At 36.7% G+C, this 21,183-nt stretch overlaps 3 protein-coding genes across 12 annotated transcripts in view; 1 reads left to right on the top strand and 2 right to left on the bottom strand.

Annotated features, from left to right (window-relative positions):
* Positions 1 to 4,476, top strand: part of LOC111194609 (CMRF35-like molecule 1) — a 70,962-nt gene extending 66,486 nt beyond the window's left edge. For all 10 annotated transcript variants that reach the window (XM_049476600.1, XM_049476598.1, XM_049476599.1 and 7 more), the window contains 4 exons: positions 681 to 755; positions 2,171 to 2,242; positions 3,374 to 3,433; positions 3,890 to 4,476. In XM_049476600.1, coding sequence (XP_049332557.1) covers positions 681 to 755; positions 2,171 to 2,242; positions 3,374 to 3,433; positions 3,890 to 3,922 — 240 coding nt within the window. In that variant the 3' untranslated portion in view covers positions 3,923 to 4,476. The remainder of the gene's footprint in view (positions 1 to 680; positions 756 to 2,170; positions 2,243 to 3,373; positions 3,434 to 3,889) is intronic.
* The window catches only part of LOC125801060 (polymeric immunoglobulin receptor-like), a 96,127-nt gene extending 83,661 nt beyond the window's left edge, over positions 1 to 12,466 (bottom strand). The window contains exon 1 of the mRNA XM_049476610.1: positions 12,343 to 12,466. Within this exon, the coding sequence (XP_049332567.1) occupies positions 12,343 to 12,406 (64 nt within the window). The 5' untranslated portion in view covers positions 12,407 to 12,466. The remainder of the gene's footprint in view (positions 1 to 12,342) is intronic.
* A 1,158-nt stretch (positions 12,467 to 13,624) lies between these two features.
* Positions 13,625 to 20,975, bottom strand: LOC111194616 (polymeric immunoglobulin receptor-like; the record flags this gene model as incomplete). The annotated part of the gene is made up of 5 exons (XM_049479010.1): positions 13,625 to 13,675; positions 14,062 to 14,095; positions 14,339 to 14,393; positions 20,226 to 20,519; positions 20,648 to 20,975. Coding segments are annotated over 5 exons (762 nt in total), but the record flags the coding sequence as incomplete, so codon positions are not given.
* Positions 20,976 to 21,183: the final 208 nt, after the last annotated feature.

Genomic DNA, 21,183 nt, shown 5'->3' with positions numbered 1-21,183 from the left:
GATTCTGTGATGCTCAATATTTCACAAGACACTTTTCTACAGAACTTCACAGCATCTGTGTTACTGAAGAGGATAAAACACTTCTTAATAAGAAAATATCAGGAACTATGCATTTATTAGTGACAGTTTTACAGAATTTCACAACTGATATTCTTCACAAAAGTTAACCCATTTCACCATTAAGGATCATTTTCACACTGTGCCCAGCACAGTGTGAGCACTGACCATGGAACAAGATTATGTCAGTGATGCGACGCTCCTGTAAAAAATATGTCGCTGTTGTGCTGAATTCAGCACCCCCTCTGTGAGTGCAGGCCAGCAGGGGAGTGTGGAAGGGGGCAGACCTGTGCTCCAGCAGTTTTTAACACCTGTGTTTCAGTAACTATATCCATATGGAACACATATACAAGCTGTTACTTTTAATTCTTTATAAAAGAATTAAAATATATATAATAAATATCATATACATATAAAATATCATATACAAAAAAATATCAAAATATCAAAAATATAAAAAATCATATACAAGCTGCTACTTTTAATTCTTTATAAAAGAATTAAAATATATATAATAAATATCTGTGCTGGTATATAACACACATTAAAACACACATACTGTTATAATTTTATTTTTTTATTTTATTACAACATCAGTTATCATGAGTTATTTATGTCCACAGCCTTCATCATCTGCAGCAGCTTCTGAAAATGAAGTGACCTACAGCTCTGTACGAAGATCTCGCAAAAAGAAAACTGTGAGTAAACTCTGATCTAAACAGTGTTACAGGCTTTCAATCCAACGTAATCCATAACTTATAAATGTAGCCAAATGTAATATAAAATTAATAACTCAATGTATTACTTCAATTAAATTAAAATATTACAGTTGCATGAAAAAAATATATATTTTTGATTGTTGATCTAACATAAATCCTTTTGATTTGTCATGTCATGAAATCCACAAACACCATCAATCAAGGACCAAACTATTAAAGTGAATAAAAAATATATTATATAATATAAATTGTTGTAATATTAACTTCGATCAAAACGTTTGACATATTAATAAGAAGCTTAATTTGTAAAAAATCAAAAATTGTGAGCTGCTAAGAACATGTGTGACAGATGTAGCATTTTACAATTTATTTTACTGCAACAGCCTTGCGTCACACTAATGATAAGCTTTGATTACACATCAATCCACATCAATGACTACACTGCCGTGTAGTGGCGGTAAGCTGTAACTTCACAGGTAACACAATCAAAATGTATTGTGGGAAATGTAGTTTTTTGGTCAAAGCACGCTTCTGACCTATTTTTTTTTTTTAAGACCTTTCAATAAAAAAGATTAAAGGAATTTTCACACTTTACAAGAGAATGACATTTTTGTGTGAGGAAATGACACTGTTTGCAAAGGGACTACTAATTTTTGTGAGGTTATCCAAAAGTTATGGAATAGGGAATGCAATTAATTGTGATAAAATGCAAATTTAGTCAGGGGATTGAAAAACATATGTGAGAGAACGCAATTGTTTGAGAGGGAATGCTAAATTTTGAAAGGAAATTCAATTGTTTGCAATGGGACCCAATTTTATGCGAGGTTATCTAATTATTTATGAGAGAATGCATTTTTTTTCACGCAATTGCAAAACTTACAGGAATGCTAAACTTTGCAAGGAAATGCAGTTTTTGTGAGGGAATGCATTTTTTTGCAAAGGAACACTATTTTGCAAGGAAATGCTTAACTTTTAAGAGGGAATGCAGTGTTCTTACTTTAATTTAATTGCATTTAATTCACATGCCTTTTTTGCTTTTTTGCTTAGAAAAGGTTTGGAATTGCTTGCAAAAGTAGTTTTAATTATCTCACAAAACCTTGTTTTCCTTGCAAAATAATGCATTCCCTTGCAAAATGTTTTTACTAGCCAAAACCCCTTAGGGAGTCTCTATAAGACTGGTTGTCTGGTTTGGAGTTGAAACCTGCAGTAAGGTAGGTCTTCAGGAGGAGGCATGAAGACCACTGGTCTGGGTGGTGATAGAGCTTAACTGCACTGTGGGATGTTTACCTACATGTAACCAGTTTAGAGATATCATTTTGTGAGTTTTGGTATTAATCCTGTAAAAAAATTGATTTTAATGATTTTAATAAATTATGAATTAATTATCTCAACAGTCTTCAGCTGCAGTGGATCGTGAAAGCGATGTGACCTACAGCTCTGTGAGGAAAGCTCCCAAAAGTAAAACTGTAAGTATGAAATTGAAATCCAATATCATCTCTCTACATCTGGTCATGTGATCAGACCAGTGCTTTATTTTTAAATATGGTGCATTTCTAGCTTTATTCAGCAGAGGGCAGTATATTATATAACATGAGAAACTACATACATTGTGTGTGTGTGTGTGTCCATTAAAAATTAAAATGTTTATTAAAAAATATCAATCTTTTCTCAAATTTAATATATACACTGATATGCCAAAAGTCATGGGACACCAGTACTTATCATGCCAGTACTGATCATGCAGTGTTACCTAAGCTGATGGCTTGGGAACGAAGGCCCACACCTGTATATGTTATGTAATGTTATTATTAAACATAGTGTCTTGTACGTTAACCTGATTGCAAAAGTAAGATATGTCATTAAAAACATGAATAAAAAGTACTTAGTACCTGTCCCCACTCTCTAACTATAACTCTCTAACTTTAACATTACATATTTATTTAATTAAATCCTTCAGAGATGTATTTATGCTTTTAACATATATATATATATATATATATATATATATATATATATATATATATATATATATTTTATAATAAATCCATAATATTAAGTTAAAATACACATTTTAGCTGCCATTTAGCAATTTTTCATGTTTTTGCTCATCCCTGTTACTTTCATTCCTGTTACTAAAAACATAAAAAAGAACAGGAATGAGTTCCAGTAACAGGAGTGAGTTCCAGTAACAGGAATGAGTGACGGGTAACAGGAGTGATTTCTTTTGTCATAAATATCTATTATTTGAACATGCAGTCAACCATTTCTTTAACATAAAGACTTTCTTGAGAGAAAATCAAAGGATTTAGTGGACTTTGTAGTGGGCTTTTTTTTTTTAAAACATGCTTTTTAAATATCACGTGAGTTGTGTAATCATCTCTGGATAGATTAAAAATCTTGTAAAAAATGAAGTAAAGCTGCCTGAGTTTGACCAGTACATGTTTTGAATACTTAAATGCATGTATTATTAAAAAATATAAACATTTAAAGTTTAATTTGGAAGAGTTACAACAAGCAAATGGCCCATGTATATATGCTGATGCATAAAGAGATTATAACACTGGGTAATAATCAATAAATGTCTGTTGTAATTCCAGTTCTCTCCAGCAGTGGGAGATGATGGGGTGATCTACAGCTCTGTGATTCACGAGCAGGAGGTGAGAGAGTCGCTGACTCAAGTCAGAACATTATGACCACCTCCTTATTAACACATTCAATGTCCATCTTATCAGCTCCACTTACCATATAGGAGATTTGTAGTTCTATAATAATTACAGACTGTAGTTCTTTAATACTCTTATCCACTTACACCAGCACAACCCACACTAACACCTCATACACCACCACCATGCTAATGAGTGTTAGCCAAATAGTAGTAGCTGCTCTGTGGTGTTTTTCTCTCCTCTGGCGTCCGTAGTGTTGAAGAACAGTGTGAAAGGAGGATAATAATAATAAAATAGGCAGAGAAACAGATACAGAACTGCAGTCTGTAATTATTGTAGAATTACAAATCTTCTGTATGATCAGGAAGACTTGGAACTGATATATATTTAAAAAATACATCCATGCTTTTTTTTATTCATCTTCTAAATGCTTTTCTGTTTTGATTACAGGTGTATGCAAATGCAATTCTGCAGACCAACTGATCAGATCAAAGAAAAAGATATGATGATGCATAAGGATTTGAGACCAGTTGATACGCCCTCGATATGTTTTCCTGTGTTTTCCCCGTTTCCTAGTGTGTTTCTCTAGTAATTTTCCATCACGTGTGTCTAATTTGTAGCTCCGCCCCTCGTTACCTGTCTCCCCAGGTGTTCATTGTTTCATGTTTAGTATAAACAGTACCTGTTAGTCTACGTTTGCTGTCGGTCTTTGCACCTTCCCCTGTTGTTTTGTCACGTCACGTTATTGCTTTCTCTACGTTTCATATTTACTCGCTTGTTTATTGTCATTCACGTTATTTCTAGTCACGTTTATTTCCTGTTCATTTCTTTGTTTATTTTGTATATATTTTCGTATTTATCCTTTGTATATATATCCCTAGCCTTGTTTGTACTTATCTGTTTAGTTTAGCTCTTTGTTTGTTTTCCCTGTTTGTTTATGTATATATATTTATTTGTTATTCCCCTGTTTGTTTATTTGTTTGTTTATTATTCATTAAAGTCTTGTTCTTACCCGCATTTAAATCCGCCTCCCGTCTCATCCCAGCGTCACACCAGTCTATTAAGTTTAATTATTACTGCTTTATTTTAAATAGTTAACTGTAAATTACAAAAAAAAAAAACAATTGTATGAGCTCAAAATAAACATGTTTTTTTTCTATCAGAATATTCCATTTTTGTATTTTTTCATAAAGTAATACGTTTTAAATTATTTTGACCTGTCCTTTACATTTAATAATAAATGGACAAATGGAAATTTTACAAAATAACATTCAGTGTCATTAACATTAAATCTTACATGCTGCATTCCAAATCAACTCTGAGGACACACCTCATCTTTTTAAAATATAATTAATTTCTAATTTTGTCAATTTTTTTCCTCCCCAATTTGGAACCCACCCATTAGGACTTCACTATCAATACTAAAGCCTTTTTCCCCAGCTCTGATACTTCACTTAACAGATGCCTGTGCTGACTAACATCACTCTAGAACTGGCCTATTGAGCTCTCTCAGACTCTGGCTGCTGATGGCGAGAACCATGACTTCTTCAGATCACACTGGAGCCCTCTCCATTTAGTATTACTGCCTTGTACCTTATGATTCCGGCTTAGACACTGAACCCACCATGACCTTTTGATCAGAAAGAAGCAGATAATAGAATGGACGGATAAAACAGAGACTTCTTAATAGATTTTAATAGCACATAACTGCAAAACAAATCACATAGAGAGAATACAATGACAAGATACAGAATAAAAGATTTTCTTTTTCACACTTAGTTATTTATGTACATTAGCCTGCATTAAAAGTACTCTTCCACATGCGTAACTTTATCTGTGTAATTACACATTCTCCCCAGAGAGGTCTCCAAATCCCCCAAACAAACTTACAGACTGCCGACTTTAAACTAGCAGAGCAGTCAGAGCTGATGTATGTTGTATGTATGTGAAAATATTGACTGATTAAAAACAGAGAACTCAACATACAAGCTTCATTAAGACAAAGTAAAGCAATAACTAATCATATCCACCACTTTTTAACAACAATAAAATGTGCTTTTACTGAATTTTGCAAATAAAGCAATTAAAAATAAAGTAATCAAACGTAAAAGAAAGTTAAAGAAATGCATTCTAAGCATAAACTGTTGCTGCAGCTCCTCCTCTACTCTACTTATTTTAAGCCCCTTAATCTCAAAGCGGTTAAATTTCATGAGTTCTTGCCTCTTCCTGGGTTTCTCAGAGTTGGTGGGTTTAGTTCTGAGCGATACAGAACTCCACTGATTCCCTAAAACACAAAACAAATCAAAAATAAAATCACAGATTGTATAAAGACAAGCTGAACATCAGGTGTGAATCACTGTACTGAACCTCCTGTAGACGTTATTGATCATACTGATACTGATTTCTGTTCAAATCTCTTCAAACTGCAGTTAAACATGAAGGTTATGAGAAACACCGACATCCACCAATCAGCCGTAACATTAAAACCACCTGTCTAACATCATGTACTCCTCTCTGAGAATGATCTTAGTTAAGTTAAGAGCTGCTGTAGGTTAAGATCCTCTTACTAAAGATCTGTAGGTGTAACCAGCCCCAGTGCTCTCTGACTGCAGAGTAAATACTGACCAATACTGAAATCTTCTTCTCTATTTAATGTGGTTTTATACTCACATGGGTTTCCCAGATCCACAAGTCGTAGTCTCCTCATCTGTTCCCCAAAAAATTGAGAAAATAAGAGTTATTACAGTATTATTACAGTTTCAGTGTTCACTCTGTATTTATACCAACAAGATTATTTGTTTTTTTTTAAATCATAAAAATAAAACAGTATGTCAAAAATGGATTCCATGTAGCAATGTAATAATGTAAACAATTCACTTGTTTCTAAATTGTTATTTTGCCTTTTATAACACACTGAAACAAATAATACAAAATATACTAATAAATATTAGATCTAAAGGGCCTACACAATCCGTGTATCATTCGTTCATTTGATATTCAATTGAGAATCAAAATCGGAAAATTAAAAAACCAATTCGTTTTTTCGTTTTTCGTTTTTGAATATAATACCAAAAAACGAATAACGGCTTGTATTTTGTATTTTTATTTGGTTATCCAAACAAAAATTGGAAATTTAAAAAACGGACCAGGAGCCGAATTTGATTTTGATTTTGAACTTGACCCATTTGTGTGCCCCGGAAGTTACTGATTTGTTTATTCTTGGTGGGTTTCTGTTGCGCGGGAGTTCACTGCAGTGTTATCTACACAGTCTGTATTGCTGTAGGCTTTGGATGGAGTTGAGGATGGAGAGTTTTATCTTGTTCAGAGGAACTAAACGCGTTGCAGTGAAAGAAGACGATATGACAACAGAAAAAATCGGCAGGATCTGCAACGTGCACGAAATCTCTTCATGCGTCTTACCACCTTCAAAAAGATCTTTAATTAGGCCAGAATGTGGTTCCAGTCCGGCCATGCTGCCTACAGCAATACAGACTGTGTAGATAACACTGCAGTGAACTCCCGCGCAACAGAAACCCACCAAGAATAAACAAATCAGTAACTTCCGGGGCACACAAATGGGTCAAGTTCAAAATCAAAATCAAATTCGGCTCCTGGTCCGTTTTTTAAATTTCCAATTTTTGTTTGGATAACCAAATAAAAATACAAAATACAAGCCGTTATTCGTTTTTTGGTATTATATTCAAAAACGAAAAACGAAAAAACGAATTGGTTTTTTAATTTTCCGATTTTGATTCTCAATTGAATATCAAATGAACGAATGATACACGGATTCTACACAATTAATCTTGAATTTATGCTTCTTTCTTTGCTCAGTCCCATCCTGATCAGTTCCTCTCTCTCTCCAGCTCAACCATCTCTTCTACCCCTTCTAAATAATAAATTACACCACAATACTTGAGATTTCAACAAATTCTAACAACTGACAATTCCCACACTGACCCTCCCCCTCGCGCCACAAAACCAGCAAGTTGATTGGCTGATTCTTCTGAAGGCGGGACTTTCTCCTTGATTCCGCTGGTGTATTTGAGGTGTATTTGAGGTGTATCTGAAGTGTATCTGAGGTGTATCTCAGGTGTATCTGAGCTGTATCTGAGGTATATCTGAGATGTATCTGATGTGTATCTGAAGGGTATCTGAGGTGTATCTGAAGTGTATCTGATCTGTACCTAAGGTGTATCTGAGGTGTATCTGAACTGTATCTGAGGTGTATCTGAGCTGTATCTGAAGTGTATCTGAGGTGTATCTGAGCTGTATCTGAGGTGTATCTGAGGTGTATCTAAGGTGTATCTGAGGTGTATCTAAGGTGTATCTGAGGTGTATCTGAGGTGCATCTAAGGTGTATCTGAAGTGTATCTGAGGTGTATCAGAGGTGTATCTGAGTTGTATCTAAAGTGTATCTAAAGTGTATCTGAGGTGTATCTGAGTTGTATCTAAGGTGTATCTTAGGTGTATCTGAGGTGTATCTGAGGTGTATTTGAGGTGTATCTGAAGTGTATCTGAGGTGTATCTGAAGTGAATCTGATCTGTATCTGATCTGTATCTGAGGTGTATCTGATCTGTATCTAAGGTGTATCTGAAGTGTATCTGAAGTGTATATGAGGTGTATCTGAAGTGTATCTGATCTGTACCTAAGGTGTATCTGAGGTGTATCTGAACTGTATCTGAAGTGTATCTGAGGTGTATCTGAGGTGTATCTAAGGTGTATCTGAGGTGTATCTAAGGTGTATCTGAGGTGTATCTGAGGTGCATCTAAGGTGTATCTGAAGTGTATCTGAGGTGTATCAGAGGTGTATCTGAGTTGTATCTAAAGTGTATCTGAGGTGTATCTGAGTTGTATCTAAGGTGTATCTGAGGTGTATCTGAGGTATATCTGAGCTGTATCTAAGGTGTATCTGAGGTGTATCTGAGGTGTATCTGAAGTGTATCTGAAGTGTATCTGATCTGTATCTGATCTGTATCTGAGGTGTATCTGAGGTGTATCTGATCTGTATCTGATCTGTATCTAAGGTGTATCTGAGGTGTATCTGAAGTGTATCTGAGGTGTATCTGAAGTGTATCTAAGCTGTATCTGAGGTGTATCTGATCTGTATCTGAGGTGTATCTGAGGTGTATCTGATCTGTATCTGAGGTGTATCTGATCTGTATCTGATCTGTATCTAAGGTGTATCTGAGGTGTATCTGAAGTGTATCTAAGCTGTATCTGATCTGTATCTGAGGTGTATCTGATCTGTATCTGATCTGTATCTGATCTGTATCTGAGGTGTATCTGAGGTGTATCTGATCTGTATCTGATCTGTATCTAAGGTGTATCTGAGGTGTATCTGAGGTGTATCTAAGCTGTATCTGAGGTGTATCTGATCTGTATCTGAGGTATATCTGAGGTGTATCTGATCTGTATCTGATCTGTATCTAAGGTGTATCTGAGGTGTATCTGAGGTGTATCTAAGCTGTATCTGAGGTGTATCTGAAGTGTATCTGAGGTGTATCTGAAGTGTATCTGATCTGTACCTAAGGTGTATCTGAGATGTATCTGAGGTGTATCTGAGGTGTATCTGAGCTGTATCTGAAGTGTATCTGAGGTGTATCTGAGCTGTATCTGAGGTGTATCTGAGGTGTATCTAAGGTGTATCTGAGGTGTATCTAAGGTGTATCTGAGGTGTATCTGAGGTGCATCTAAGGTGTATCTGAAGTGTATCTGAGGTGTACCAGAGGTGTATCTGAGTTGTATCTAAAGTGTATCTGAGGTGTATCTGAGTCGTATCTAAGGTGTATCTGAGGTATATCTGAGGTATATCTGAGCTGTATCTAAGGTGTATCTAAGGTGTATCTGAGGTGTATTTGAGGTGTATCTGAAGTGTATCTGAGGTGTATCTGAAGTGTATCTGATCTGTATCTGATCTGTATCTGAGGTGTATCTGATCTGTATCTGATCTGTATCTAAGGTGTATCTGAGGTGTATCTGAAGTGTATCTGAGCTGTATCTGAGCTGTATCTGAGCTGTATCTGAGCTGTATCTGAGGTGTATCTGAGGTGTATCTGAGGTGTATCTGGGCAGTATCTGAGGTGTACCTAAGGTGTATCTGAGGTATATCTGAGTTGTATCTAAGGTGTATCTGAGGTGTATCTGGGCTGTATCTGATGTGTATCTGAGGTGTATCTGATGTGTATCTTAGGTGTATCTAAGGTGTATCTGAGGTGTATCTAAGGTGTATCTGAAGTGTATCTGAGCTATATATGAGGTTAATCTGAGGTGTATCTGATGTGTATCTGAAGTGTATCTGAGCTATATATGAGGTTAATCTGAGGAGTATCTGAGCTGTATTTGAGGTGTATTTGAGGTGTATCTAAGTTGTATTTGAGGTGTATCTGAGGTATATCTAAAGTGTACCTAAGGTGTATCTGAGGCATATCTAAGGTGTATCTGAGGTGTATCTGAGTTGTACTCACTGGTGGTGGTTTTCTGAGTGGTAGGAAGTGTAGTCACAGCTGCTGTTGTTGTTGTTGAACAGGAGAAAGCAGTTGATGTTAGTGGAAGAACATTACAGCATGATGATGATCAGCAGATATTTCTGATTACTGATATTAATATCATCTTACTTGTAGGTCTTTCAGTGACGGTGAGGTGAACAGTAACTCCCACACCTCCTGCACTGAACCAGTACCAGCCAGCATCACTCTTCTGCAGACCAATCATCTCCACTCTGGAGGATCCTTGTGAATAATCAGTGATGATCACTGCTGAACTCTGAGATGTATTAGTTATCCCCACACTCCAGCAGCTCCAGGTTTTAACTCTGCACCACTGTTTCACTTTTTTCTTATATTCAGAGCTGTAAAAACCCTGGACACTGACTCCGCCCTCTTCCTGACCAATCACAGTGCTGTTCTCCACCCACACAGCAGGATCTGAATGAAGGAGCAGAGAATGAGTGGTGGAAACTTAACAAATCATCTCCATCATAAGAGAAACACGTCTTACAAGCCTTAAACTACAGTGAAGATGTTCTGATTCACACAGAGAGACTCTGACTTACCTGAACTGACCGTCAGATTCACATTATCCCCGACATCTGGAGTCCAATGACCGATATCCACAGCACACCAGTACAATCCAGAGTCAGAGTCTTGGAGATTGTTCAGATCCACAGTAAACATATTCTGGGATGGATGATCAGTGACTGATATTCCTGTATTACTTGTGTTGGTTTTGGCTACTATAACACATGAGATCCAGTGTTCCCCCTTACACCAGTATTTAGGGTTTAATTTATATTTCTCCTCATATAAACAAGGAACACTGAGAGATTCTCCTCTTCTTACAGTTAAATGCTTCAGTGTCCTCACACTCTCAGAACCTGCAGAAAAGAAGCAAAATTATAAAACAGCTTTACTCCAAATCCAGACCTTCTTCATAACTGAGTAAAAATATATATATATATATATATTGGTAGTGGATGTCAGAAAGATGGGAATTGCATATTTGAAGAGCATTATCATATCAAACATGACAGAAAGCTTTAATCATCACTCCCAGTGCACACTGCAGTGCAGTGGGTGGTAATGATCGTGAGCAGAATGGAGAGGAATTAGTATCAAATGAAAAAGCAAACAGTACTGTGGAAAAGTGTAAATGCAATCCACACAATGCACGGGTCTGCCCCCTCCCCACTCCCCCGCTGGCCTGCACTCAGACTGCGTTTAAACAATCCGTGCCCGAGTGCACTGCTCTGTGGGCTAGTTGGTGTTGTGCCAAATTCAACACCCCCCCCATGAAAAGCACCATCTCTCGGGAGTGCTTTAACTATAGAACTTTAGAACTATGCGCCAAAACTCATGGTTATCTCAGTCACAGTTACATACATAGCGGCATAGCGTGCTCCAGAGACGGGTTGATTTTCCACTGCTTCAATTGAGCCAGAACACAGTTCAGTTTTCAAGGCACGGTTCAGAGCGACCACACTAATCAGTCAAGCCGTGCTTTGGGGGGTAATCGTGCGCGGCACAGATTGCCTAGTGTGAGAACAGCCTAACATGCAGAATACGTGCCAAAATGAAATGCAGAACCACTATTACATTACATTTCACTGCACTTGAGCCCTAAATTTGAGTTTGTCCATAAACCAGACAAAAACAATTACAGAAATACTGCTATTTAATATATGCACAGGTAATGGCATAACCGGTAATGATTTTACATTTTCTACACGTGAATTAACTAATTTTCTTTCTTTTTGCAGGTTACCCAAAACCCTAGAACCCTCTCCCTCTGTGAAGGTGGATCTGTCCTACAGGGTGAAGCTGCCCCGGTTGCCTTTGCCTCCCTTTTGCCCCTCTGACCTTCAGTGCAGCAGGATTAAAAGGTGAGTACATCCTGGGCTACCTTACCACATCTCTAAAGCATATTCTGGTTTGTTTAACACTTTTTTTATTCTGTATGTGTTCCTGTATAGCTTTAATGTAGTCTTTAATATTAAATGTACAATATTAAAAAATCATAAAAATAAAGAAAACACATTGTATGAGAAGAGGTGTCTAAACTTTTGACTTGTACTGTAGCTGTCAACTGTGTCTTTTATACAATTCCTTACAATATAAAACAATATAACAGCCATATATTAAATACTTAATACATTAAACTTTCTTCCACCAGGAGCAAAGCTTTAAAAACGGCAAATATAAAAATACAAATACAAGCTTTTATTGGTTTATTTAAAATTAATTAAAGTAACTGTTATTAATACAGTATATCACTGCTGTACAAAAACTAAAGAGTGGAAACTGAGTTAGCTATCATGAGGAAACGCTGTGTAATAAAGGGTTAATAAGAGTCTATGGTTTAAATCAGTGAGTGAGGAAGAGGAATGATGCAGTTTTGATCTTACCTGAGATGAAGAGCAGAAACACAGAGAGAATTAAAGAACTGATGAGGGAGTAAAAGCGCATCATTCTGTTCTGAGTCTCTGAACACTAAAACTCTTCCTGTTTCTGAATGAAGCAGCTCATCTTCAGTTCAGCTCTTCCTGTATTTGATCTATCTCTCACTATCTTTAACTCCTTGTACTAATTTAACTGCCCCCCCCCCCTTCTTGTCCTTTGCTGTATTTATTTATAGACGGATGTTTAGATAGACACAAAGACAGAGAGACAAATTGTCTTAATCCCTCACTGTTTTTGCTGTAGGACTGCTTAAACTGAATACATTTATAAAAGGTTTCAGTAACAATGATGACCATAAAAAAGAAAATATAGAAAAATACAGCGTATACAAATTTGATTTACAACCCCAATTAATCTGATTAAATATTTTAATCAGTTGCCACCACTAATAATATATTTAATCTAAAAAAAAATAAATTGAGTGGTCTGGTAGATTTGTTTGATGTATTTTATAAATGAACAAAACAATGAACCCAAAAACACAGAGTTTCACAAACAGCGATTTATTTACATTAACCTGCATTAACAGTACTCTTCCTCATGCTCAGTGTAATTACACATTCTCTCCAGAGAGGTCTCCAAATCCCCAAATCTTACAGACTGCCACTTTAAGTACAACTATCAGAGAAGTCAGGCTTACTGTTTGCATTTGCAACTACATTCCTTTTACAAATTACTGGACAGGAGGAAGCAGATAAAAGAATAAAAACAGAATCAGAACAGCTGATGATGGGACTTAACTTTAAAGCTGCAGTCCCTACGATTTTCTCTTTTAAATGAACAGGGTTTCACACTTAGTTATTTATATACATTAGTCTGCATTAAAAGTACTCTTCCACATGCTTAACTGTATCTGTGTCATTACACATTCTCACCAGAGAGGTCTCCAAATCCTCCAAATCCCCCAAACTTACAGACTGCCGCTTTAAAAACTTTAAACTAGCAAAGCATTCAGAGCTGATGTGTGTTGTATGTGGGTGAAATTCAAGTACTGGCTGATTCATAACAGAGAACTCAACATAAAAGCATCTTTAAGAGGAAGTAAAGCAATACCTAATCATATCCACCACTTTTTAGCAACAATAAAATGTGCTTTTACAGAATTTTGCAAATTAGAGAAATGCATTCTAAGCATAAATTGTTGCTGCAGCTCCTCCTCTACTCTTATTTTAGGCCCCTTAATCTCAAAGCGATTAAATTTCATGAGTTCTTGCCTCTTCCTGGGTTTCACAGAGTTGGTGGGTTTAGTTCTGAGCGATACAGAACTCCACTGATTCCCTGAAACACAAAACAAATCAAAAATAAAATCACATATTGTATAAAGACAAGCTGAACATCAGGTGTGAATCACTGTACTGAACCTCCTGTAGACGTTATTGATCATACTGATACTGATTTCTGTTCAAATCTCTTCAAACTGCAGTTAAACATGAAGGTTATGAGAAACACCGACATCCACCAATCAGCCATAACATTAAAACCACCTGTCTAACATCATGTACTCCTCTCTGGGAATGATCTTAGTTAAGTTAAGAGCTGCTGTAGGTTAAGATCCTCCTACTAAAGATCTGTAGGTGTAACCAGACACAGTGCTCTCTGACTGCAGAGTAAATACTGACCAATACTGAAATCTTCTTCTCTATTTAATGTGGTTTTATACTCACATGGGTTTCCCAGATCCACAAGTCGTAGTCTCCTCTGTTCCCCAAAAAATTGAGAAAATAAGAGTTATTACAGTATTATTACAGTTCCAGTGTTCACTCTGTATTTATACAAACATAATAATTATTTTAATTTTTTAAGGATAATCCACTGTCAACAGAAATGTCCCATACATGTCCCAACATTTCTGATAGGACTGTATCTGAGGTGTATCTGAAGTGTATCTGAGATGTATCTAAGGTGTATCTGAGGTGTATCTCATGTGTATCTGAGTTGTACTCACTGGTGGTAGTTTTCTGAGTGGTAGGAACTGTAGTCACAGCTGCTGTTGTTGCTGTTGAACAGGAGAAAGCAGTTGATGTTAGTGGAAGAACATTACAGCATGGTGATGATCAGCAGATATTTCTGATTACTGATATTAATATCATCTTACTTGTAGGTCTTTCAGTGACGGTGAGGTGAACAGTAACTCCCACATCTCCTGCACTGAACCAGTACCAGCCAGCATCACTCTCCTGCAGACCAATCATCTCCACTCTGAAGGATCCTATCCAATCATCGCTGATCTTCACTGCTGAATTCTGGAATGGGTAGCAGCTCCAGGTTTTAAATCTGCACCATTTTTTTTCTTTATTCTTATATCCAGGCCTGTAGTAACCCTGGATACTGACTCCGCCCCCTTTCTGACCAATCACTCTACTGTTCTCCACCCACACAGCAGGATCTGAATGAAGGAGCAGAGAATGAGTGGTGGAAACTCAACAAACCCAACAAAAAGTACTGACTTTCATCACTTTGTAGGCAGAAGTGTAGATACTAGGGTTCAAAATGTTTTACTCTTTTAGTAAAAGTGTAAAAGTACTGCTTTCAAAACTAATTAAAGTATAAAAGTAAAAGTAATGTAAGTAGAAAAAATACCATTAAGGCTGAAACGCAGGGCCCTATATAGAGATTTATCTGGATAGGGGGGTTTATTGAACGAGGCTGTTTTTAAAATGTAAGGAGTAGAAAGTTCAGATAACTGTGTGTAAATGTAAGATGTAGAAGTAAAAAAGTCATCTGAAAAATAATAATTACTTCAATAAATTATAGATAACCAACATTTCTACTTAAGTAAGTAACAAGTAACTACTTGTTCAAGTAGTTGTATTTAGATACTTAACACGTCTTACAAGCCTTAAACTACAGTGAAGATGTTCTGATTCACACAGAGAGACTCTGACTCACCTGAACTGACCGTCAGATACACAGAATCTCGATTATCTGGAATTTCAGTCCCACCGATTTCCACAGCACACCAGTACCATCCAGAGTCAGAGTCTTGGAGATTCTTTAGATCCACAATAAACATATTCTGGGATGGATGATCAGTGACTGATATTCCTGTAGTACTTGTGTTGGCGTAGGCTACTACTCTACATGAGATCCAGTGTTCCCCCTTACACCAGTATTTACGGTGTGATTTATATTTCTGTGCATATAAACAAGGAACACTGAGAGATCCTCCTCTTCTTACAGTTAAATGTTTCAGTGTTCTCAAGCTTTCAGAACCTGTAGAAAGAAGAAGAATTGTACAGCATCACTCCAGACCTTCTTCATAACAGAGTGTATATATATATACGTCTGATTACTGCCAGACCTGTGGAATCAAGAAATGACTTAAAAAGAACCTGTCTGATAACATGAAGCAGAAACATGTTTATTATTGACAGTGGGTGGTCAGGGATAGGACCGAGATTTCTTTAACGTGTGTTTTTATGTAACTACCCATAAAGCAGTGCTGAAAATGTATGTAAAAGGCTGTGTATGTTGGATTTCGGTGCAGTTAACAGGAAGACGAGTTGAGTTGGCTGTGCCACATACCTCAAATAAATTGGACCAACTTATACAGATAATCCTGACATATTAGTGGCCCAAGACGGGGAGCGACTGATGGACTCAGATCGTGGCGTGATCAACACCAGTGTGATGTCTGCATCAATACTATCCTGATTCTGTGAGCAAATGGCCAACCTTTACTCAGCAGTACAAACTAAAGGTAAGCAGAAACCTATTGTACTGAATTCTGCATTTAACAGATTAGGATTGATTCACAGAATTAGTTTTGTGGAGGCCTGGGTCCTTATTCAAATTTCTTCAAGTAACGTACAACTACTTTTTTTGACCTTGCAATTTAGTCCTGACATGGGCAAATCTTTAAAAATGGCAAATACAAAAATACAAATATAAGTTTTTTTGGTTTATTTAAAATTCTTCCCTTCATTTTTAACCATTTCATTCTTATTAATACAGTATATCTCTGCTTTCAAAAAACTCAAGAGTGTAGGACTGAGTTAGCTATAGATAATAGATAAGGAAACGGTATAATAAAAGGGTTAATAAGAGTGTATTACCAATAGTGATGCAGTATTGATCTTACCTGAGATGAAGAGCAGAAACACAGAGATAATTAAAGAACTGATGAGGGAGTAAAAGCGCATCATTCTGTTCTGAGTCTCTGAACACTAAAACTCTTCCTGTCTCTGAGTGAAGCAGCTCATCTTCAGTTCAGCTCTTCCTGTATTTGATCTGTCTCTCACTATCTTTGACTCATTATACTAATTTAACCCCCCCCCCCCCCCCCCCCCTTTCTTGCTCTATGATCTACTTCTTAATAGACGGATGTTCAGATAGACATACAGACAGACAACCCCTTAATGCTTTTACTGTAGGCCTGCTTAGACTGGACAAAATATTCTGAAAGAATGAAAACAAAAAAAAGAAAATATAGAAAATTTAAAATATCCACAAATTTGATTTAAAACCCCAGTTCCAATAAATTTGTGACATTGTGTAAAACATAAAAAACACAAAACAATGATTTACAAATCCTTTTAATCTATATTCTTTAATGCACTGCTGGTGGTGGTGGAGGTGGAGGTGTTGGTAAATGACCTACATATGGTTAGCAAACCTTACTGAAGCTCAGTGATTACCTGTTCAGAAGATAATAAACAGCTCACCGGTTTCCATGGCTGGAGCACACTGTTTACATGCTGTTGCGTTCTGTACCGGGCATCCCAGAGTGTGGAAATGGGACTGGGGGAATGAACAGTGGTGGGAAGATTCAAGGGGTTAAATTCTACACTGATTGTCGTGATGTACCACAGTACCAGTCCAAATAAGAACATACTGGCTGAATCTCTGCTGACAGGAGCTGCCAGTGATTAAACTCAGCATGTTTCTTTAATATATGGAAGTATATTCTGATCATGTTATGAGTTACTAAAGAAAATATCCTCCTTAATATTCCTTTAAAGTTTAAACTAAATAGAAATTATTCACTGCTTTTAAATGACAATAGAAAGGCACAGCACTCAGTACTGCTCCCTGGTGGAGGCCTGTGTGAAGTGCAGTTTACTAGGACAGTGTTTCTCAAGCCTGGGCTGCATTCCAAACGCTAGGCTGCATCCTAGGTAGGCTGCATTTCTAGGCCGCTTCATCAGAGAAAGCTGTTCTAAACTGAATGATCCTCCATATAGAAATGCTTATAAATGCAGCTGACATTTAAAACAATACTGAGGGCGCGCCACATATTTTTTAAACATAATTTATTTCTAATTTTGTTAAATTTTCCCCAATTTGTAACCCACCCATTAGGACTCCCACTATCATTAGTAATGCCCTCATCACTTAACAGATACCTGTGCTGACTAACATCACTTTAGAAGTGGCCTATTGAGCTCTCTCGGACTCTGGCTACTGATGGCGAGAACCATGGCCTTGGATTCGATCCACTGATCTTCAGATCATACTGGAGCCCTCTCTATTTAGTATTACTGCCTTGTACCCTATGATTCCAGTTAAACTCTGGACCCACCATGACCTCCTGATCAGCAGGAAGCAGATAAAAGAATGAATGGACAAAACAGGGACATTTAATAGCTTTTAATAGCACAGAACAGAAGAACAAATCACATAGACAGAATACAATGACAAGATACAGAATAAAAGATTTTCTCTTTTAAATGAACACAGAGTTTCACACTGTTATTTATAAACATTAACCTGCATTAAAAGTACTCTTTCACATGCGTAACTGCATCTGTGTAAATACACATTCTCACCAGAGAGGTCTCCAAATCCCCCAAATTCCCCAAACTTACAGAATGCTGCTTTAAAAACTTAAAAATAGCAGAGCAGTCAGAGCTGATGTGTGTTGGATGTGTGTTAAATTCAAATACTGGTTGATTAATAACAGAGAACTCAACATAAAAGCATCTTTAAGATGAAGTAAAGCAATGACTAATCATATCCACCACTTTTTAGCAACAATAAAATGTGCTTTTACAGAATTTTGCAAATAAAGCAATTAAAAATAAAGTAATGAAACTTAAAAGAAAGTTAAAGAAATGCATTCTAAGCATAAATTGTTGCTGCAGCTCCTCCTCTACTCTTATTTTAAGCCCCTTAATCTCAAAGCGGTTCAGCTTCATGAATTCTTGCCTCTTCCTGGGTTTCTCAGAGTTGGTGGGTTTAGTTCTGAGCGATACAGAACTCCACTGATTCCCTGAAACACAAAACAAATCAAAAATAAAATCACAGATTGTATAAAGACAAGCTGAACATCAGGTGTGAATCACTGTACTGAACCTCCTGTAGACGTTATTGATCATACTGATACTGATTTCTGTTCAAATCTCTTCAAACTGCAGTTAAACATGAAGGTTATGAGAAACACCGACATCCACCAATCAGCCATAACATTAAAACCACCTGTCTAACATCATGTACTCCTCTCTGAGAATGATCTTAGTTAAGTTAAGAGCTGCTGTAGGTTAAGATCCTCTTACTAAAGATCTGTAGGTGTAACCAAGCCCAGTGCTCTCTGACTGCAGAGTAAATACTGACCAATACTGAAATCTTCTTCTCTATTTAATGTGGTTTTATACTCACATGGGTTTCCCAGATCCACAAGTCGTAGTCTCCTCTGTTCCCCAAAAAATCGAGAAAATAAGGGTTATTACAGTATTATTACAGTTCCAGTGTTCACACTGTATTTATACCAACATGATTATTATTTAAATTTTTTAATCCACTGTCAACAGAAATGTCCCATAATAACAAGCAGCTTTAGATTACAGCAGAAACACTAGATATACTAGATAATTAAATAAGAACAGATTGACTGAAAGTTTTCTCTCACTGTTTTATTAATGATTTATTTATTGAATAAAGAGCATATGATAATAAAGACGTACCTGGAGGATTAGTAGGAGCCTCAGGTTTCTCAGATTTTCCAGTAGCTGAAGTCACAGCTGCTACAAACATGAAGTAAAAAATGAAGAAATAAATTAGTGCTGTTAGTTTCACAACATTCAGTCATTCTCTCTTACTGTTACTGTTAGAGATCAAGTAAGAATATGATACTTAATATTTATCTGCTATGAATAAGTAAGAAAGTAAGTAAATAATAAATAAATAAATAAATAAATAAATGGGGTGTGGGTCATTGATTCTCAGCACTGCAGTAATACTAATTAGCATGGTGGTGGTGTATGAGGTGTTAGTGTATGTTGTGCTGGTCCTGAGCATTGAAGAACTGGGTGAAATTAGTAATTTAATTTAAATCATACCTGGAGTGTCTGTTGGTTCAACAGTTTTCTTGTCAGACGTTTCTGTTAATTACATTAGAAAAATATATATTATAACATGACTGTCAGCTTCAGAAGGAGCAACATTTCTGATAGGACTGTATCTGAGGTGTATCTGAAGTATATCTGAGCTGTATCTAAGGTGTATCTGAGGTGTATCTAAAGTGTATCTGAGGTGTATCTAAGGTGTATCTGAGGTGTATCTAAAGTGTATCTGAGGTGTATCTAAAGTGTATCTGAGGTGTATCTAAGGTGTATCTGAGGTGTATCTTAGGTGTATCTGAGGTATATCTGAGCTGTATCTAAGGTGTATCTGAGCTGTATCTAAGGTGTATCTGAGGTGTATCTGAGCTATATATGATGTGTATCTGAGGTGTACACACTGGTGGTGGTTTTCTCAGTGGTAGGAACTGTAGTCACAGCTGCTGTTGTTGCTGTTGAACAGGAGAAAGCAGTTGATGTTAGTGGAAGAACATTACAGCATGATGATGATCAGCAGATATTTCTGATTACTGATATTAATATCATCTTACTTGTAGGTCTTTCAGTGACGGTGAGGTGAACAGTAACTCCCACACCTCCTGCACTGAACCAGTACCAGACAGCATCACTCTTCTGCAGCCCAATCATCTCCACTGTGAAGGATCTATTGTTCTTATCATCACTGATGTTCACTGTTGAATCCTGGAATGGGTAGCAGCTCCAGGTTTTAACTCTGCACCACTTCTTCTCTTTATTCTCATATCCAGAGCTGTAGAAACCCTGGACACTGACTCCGCCCCCTTCCTGACCAATCACTCTACTGTTCTCCACCCACACAGCAGGATCTGAATGAAGGAGCAGAGAATGAGTGGTGGAAACTCAACAAATCATCTCCATCATAAGAGAAACACGTCTTACAAGCCTTAAACTACAGTGAAGATGTTCTGATTCACACAGAGAGACTCTGACTTACCTGAACTGACCGTCAGCTGCACATAATTCCGGACATCTGGAGCTCCAACGATTTCCACAGCACACCAGTACTTTCCAGAGTCAGAGTCTTGGAGGTTCTTCAGATCCACAGTAAACATATTCTGAGATGGATGATCAGTGACTGATATTCCTGTAGTACTTGTGTTGGCATAGGCTGCTATTATCCATTCCCCCCCCTTACACCAGGTTTTACGGTGTGATTTATATTTCTCTTCATAAAAACAAGGAACAGTGAGAGATTCTCCTCTTCTTACAGTTAAATGTTGCAGTGTACTTACTCTCTCAGAACCTGCAGAAAAGAAGCAGAATTATACGCAAGCTTTACTCCAAATCCAGACCTTCTTCATAATTTAGTAAAACTTTATAAACTTTAGTTTTGTCAGATCCTATGGAGTGAATTTTGTGCCAAAAGGTTTTACGTAAAAAAATAAAATCCACAATCAAAATTTTAAGAATCAAAAGTAAAACATGTATGTTGCAAATTCAAAAGAGAAAAAATATATATCAAATATATAT

The sequence above is a fragment of the Astyanax mexicanus genome, chromosome 4 (genome assembly GCF_023375975.1).
Source record: "Astyanax mexicanus isolate ESR-SI-001 chromosome 4, AstMex3_surface, whole genome shotgun sequence".
In the NCBI taxonomy this organism is placed as follows: domain Eukaryota; kingdom Metazoa; phylum Chordata; class Actinopteri; order Characiformes; family Acestrorhamphidae; genus Astyanax; species Astyanax mexicanus.
The sequence above is the reverse complement of the archived record's forward strand: the minus strand, read 5'-3'. Positions and strand labels throughout refer to the sequence as shown.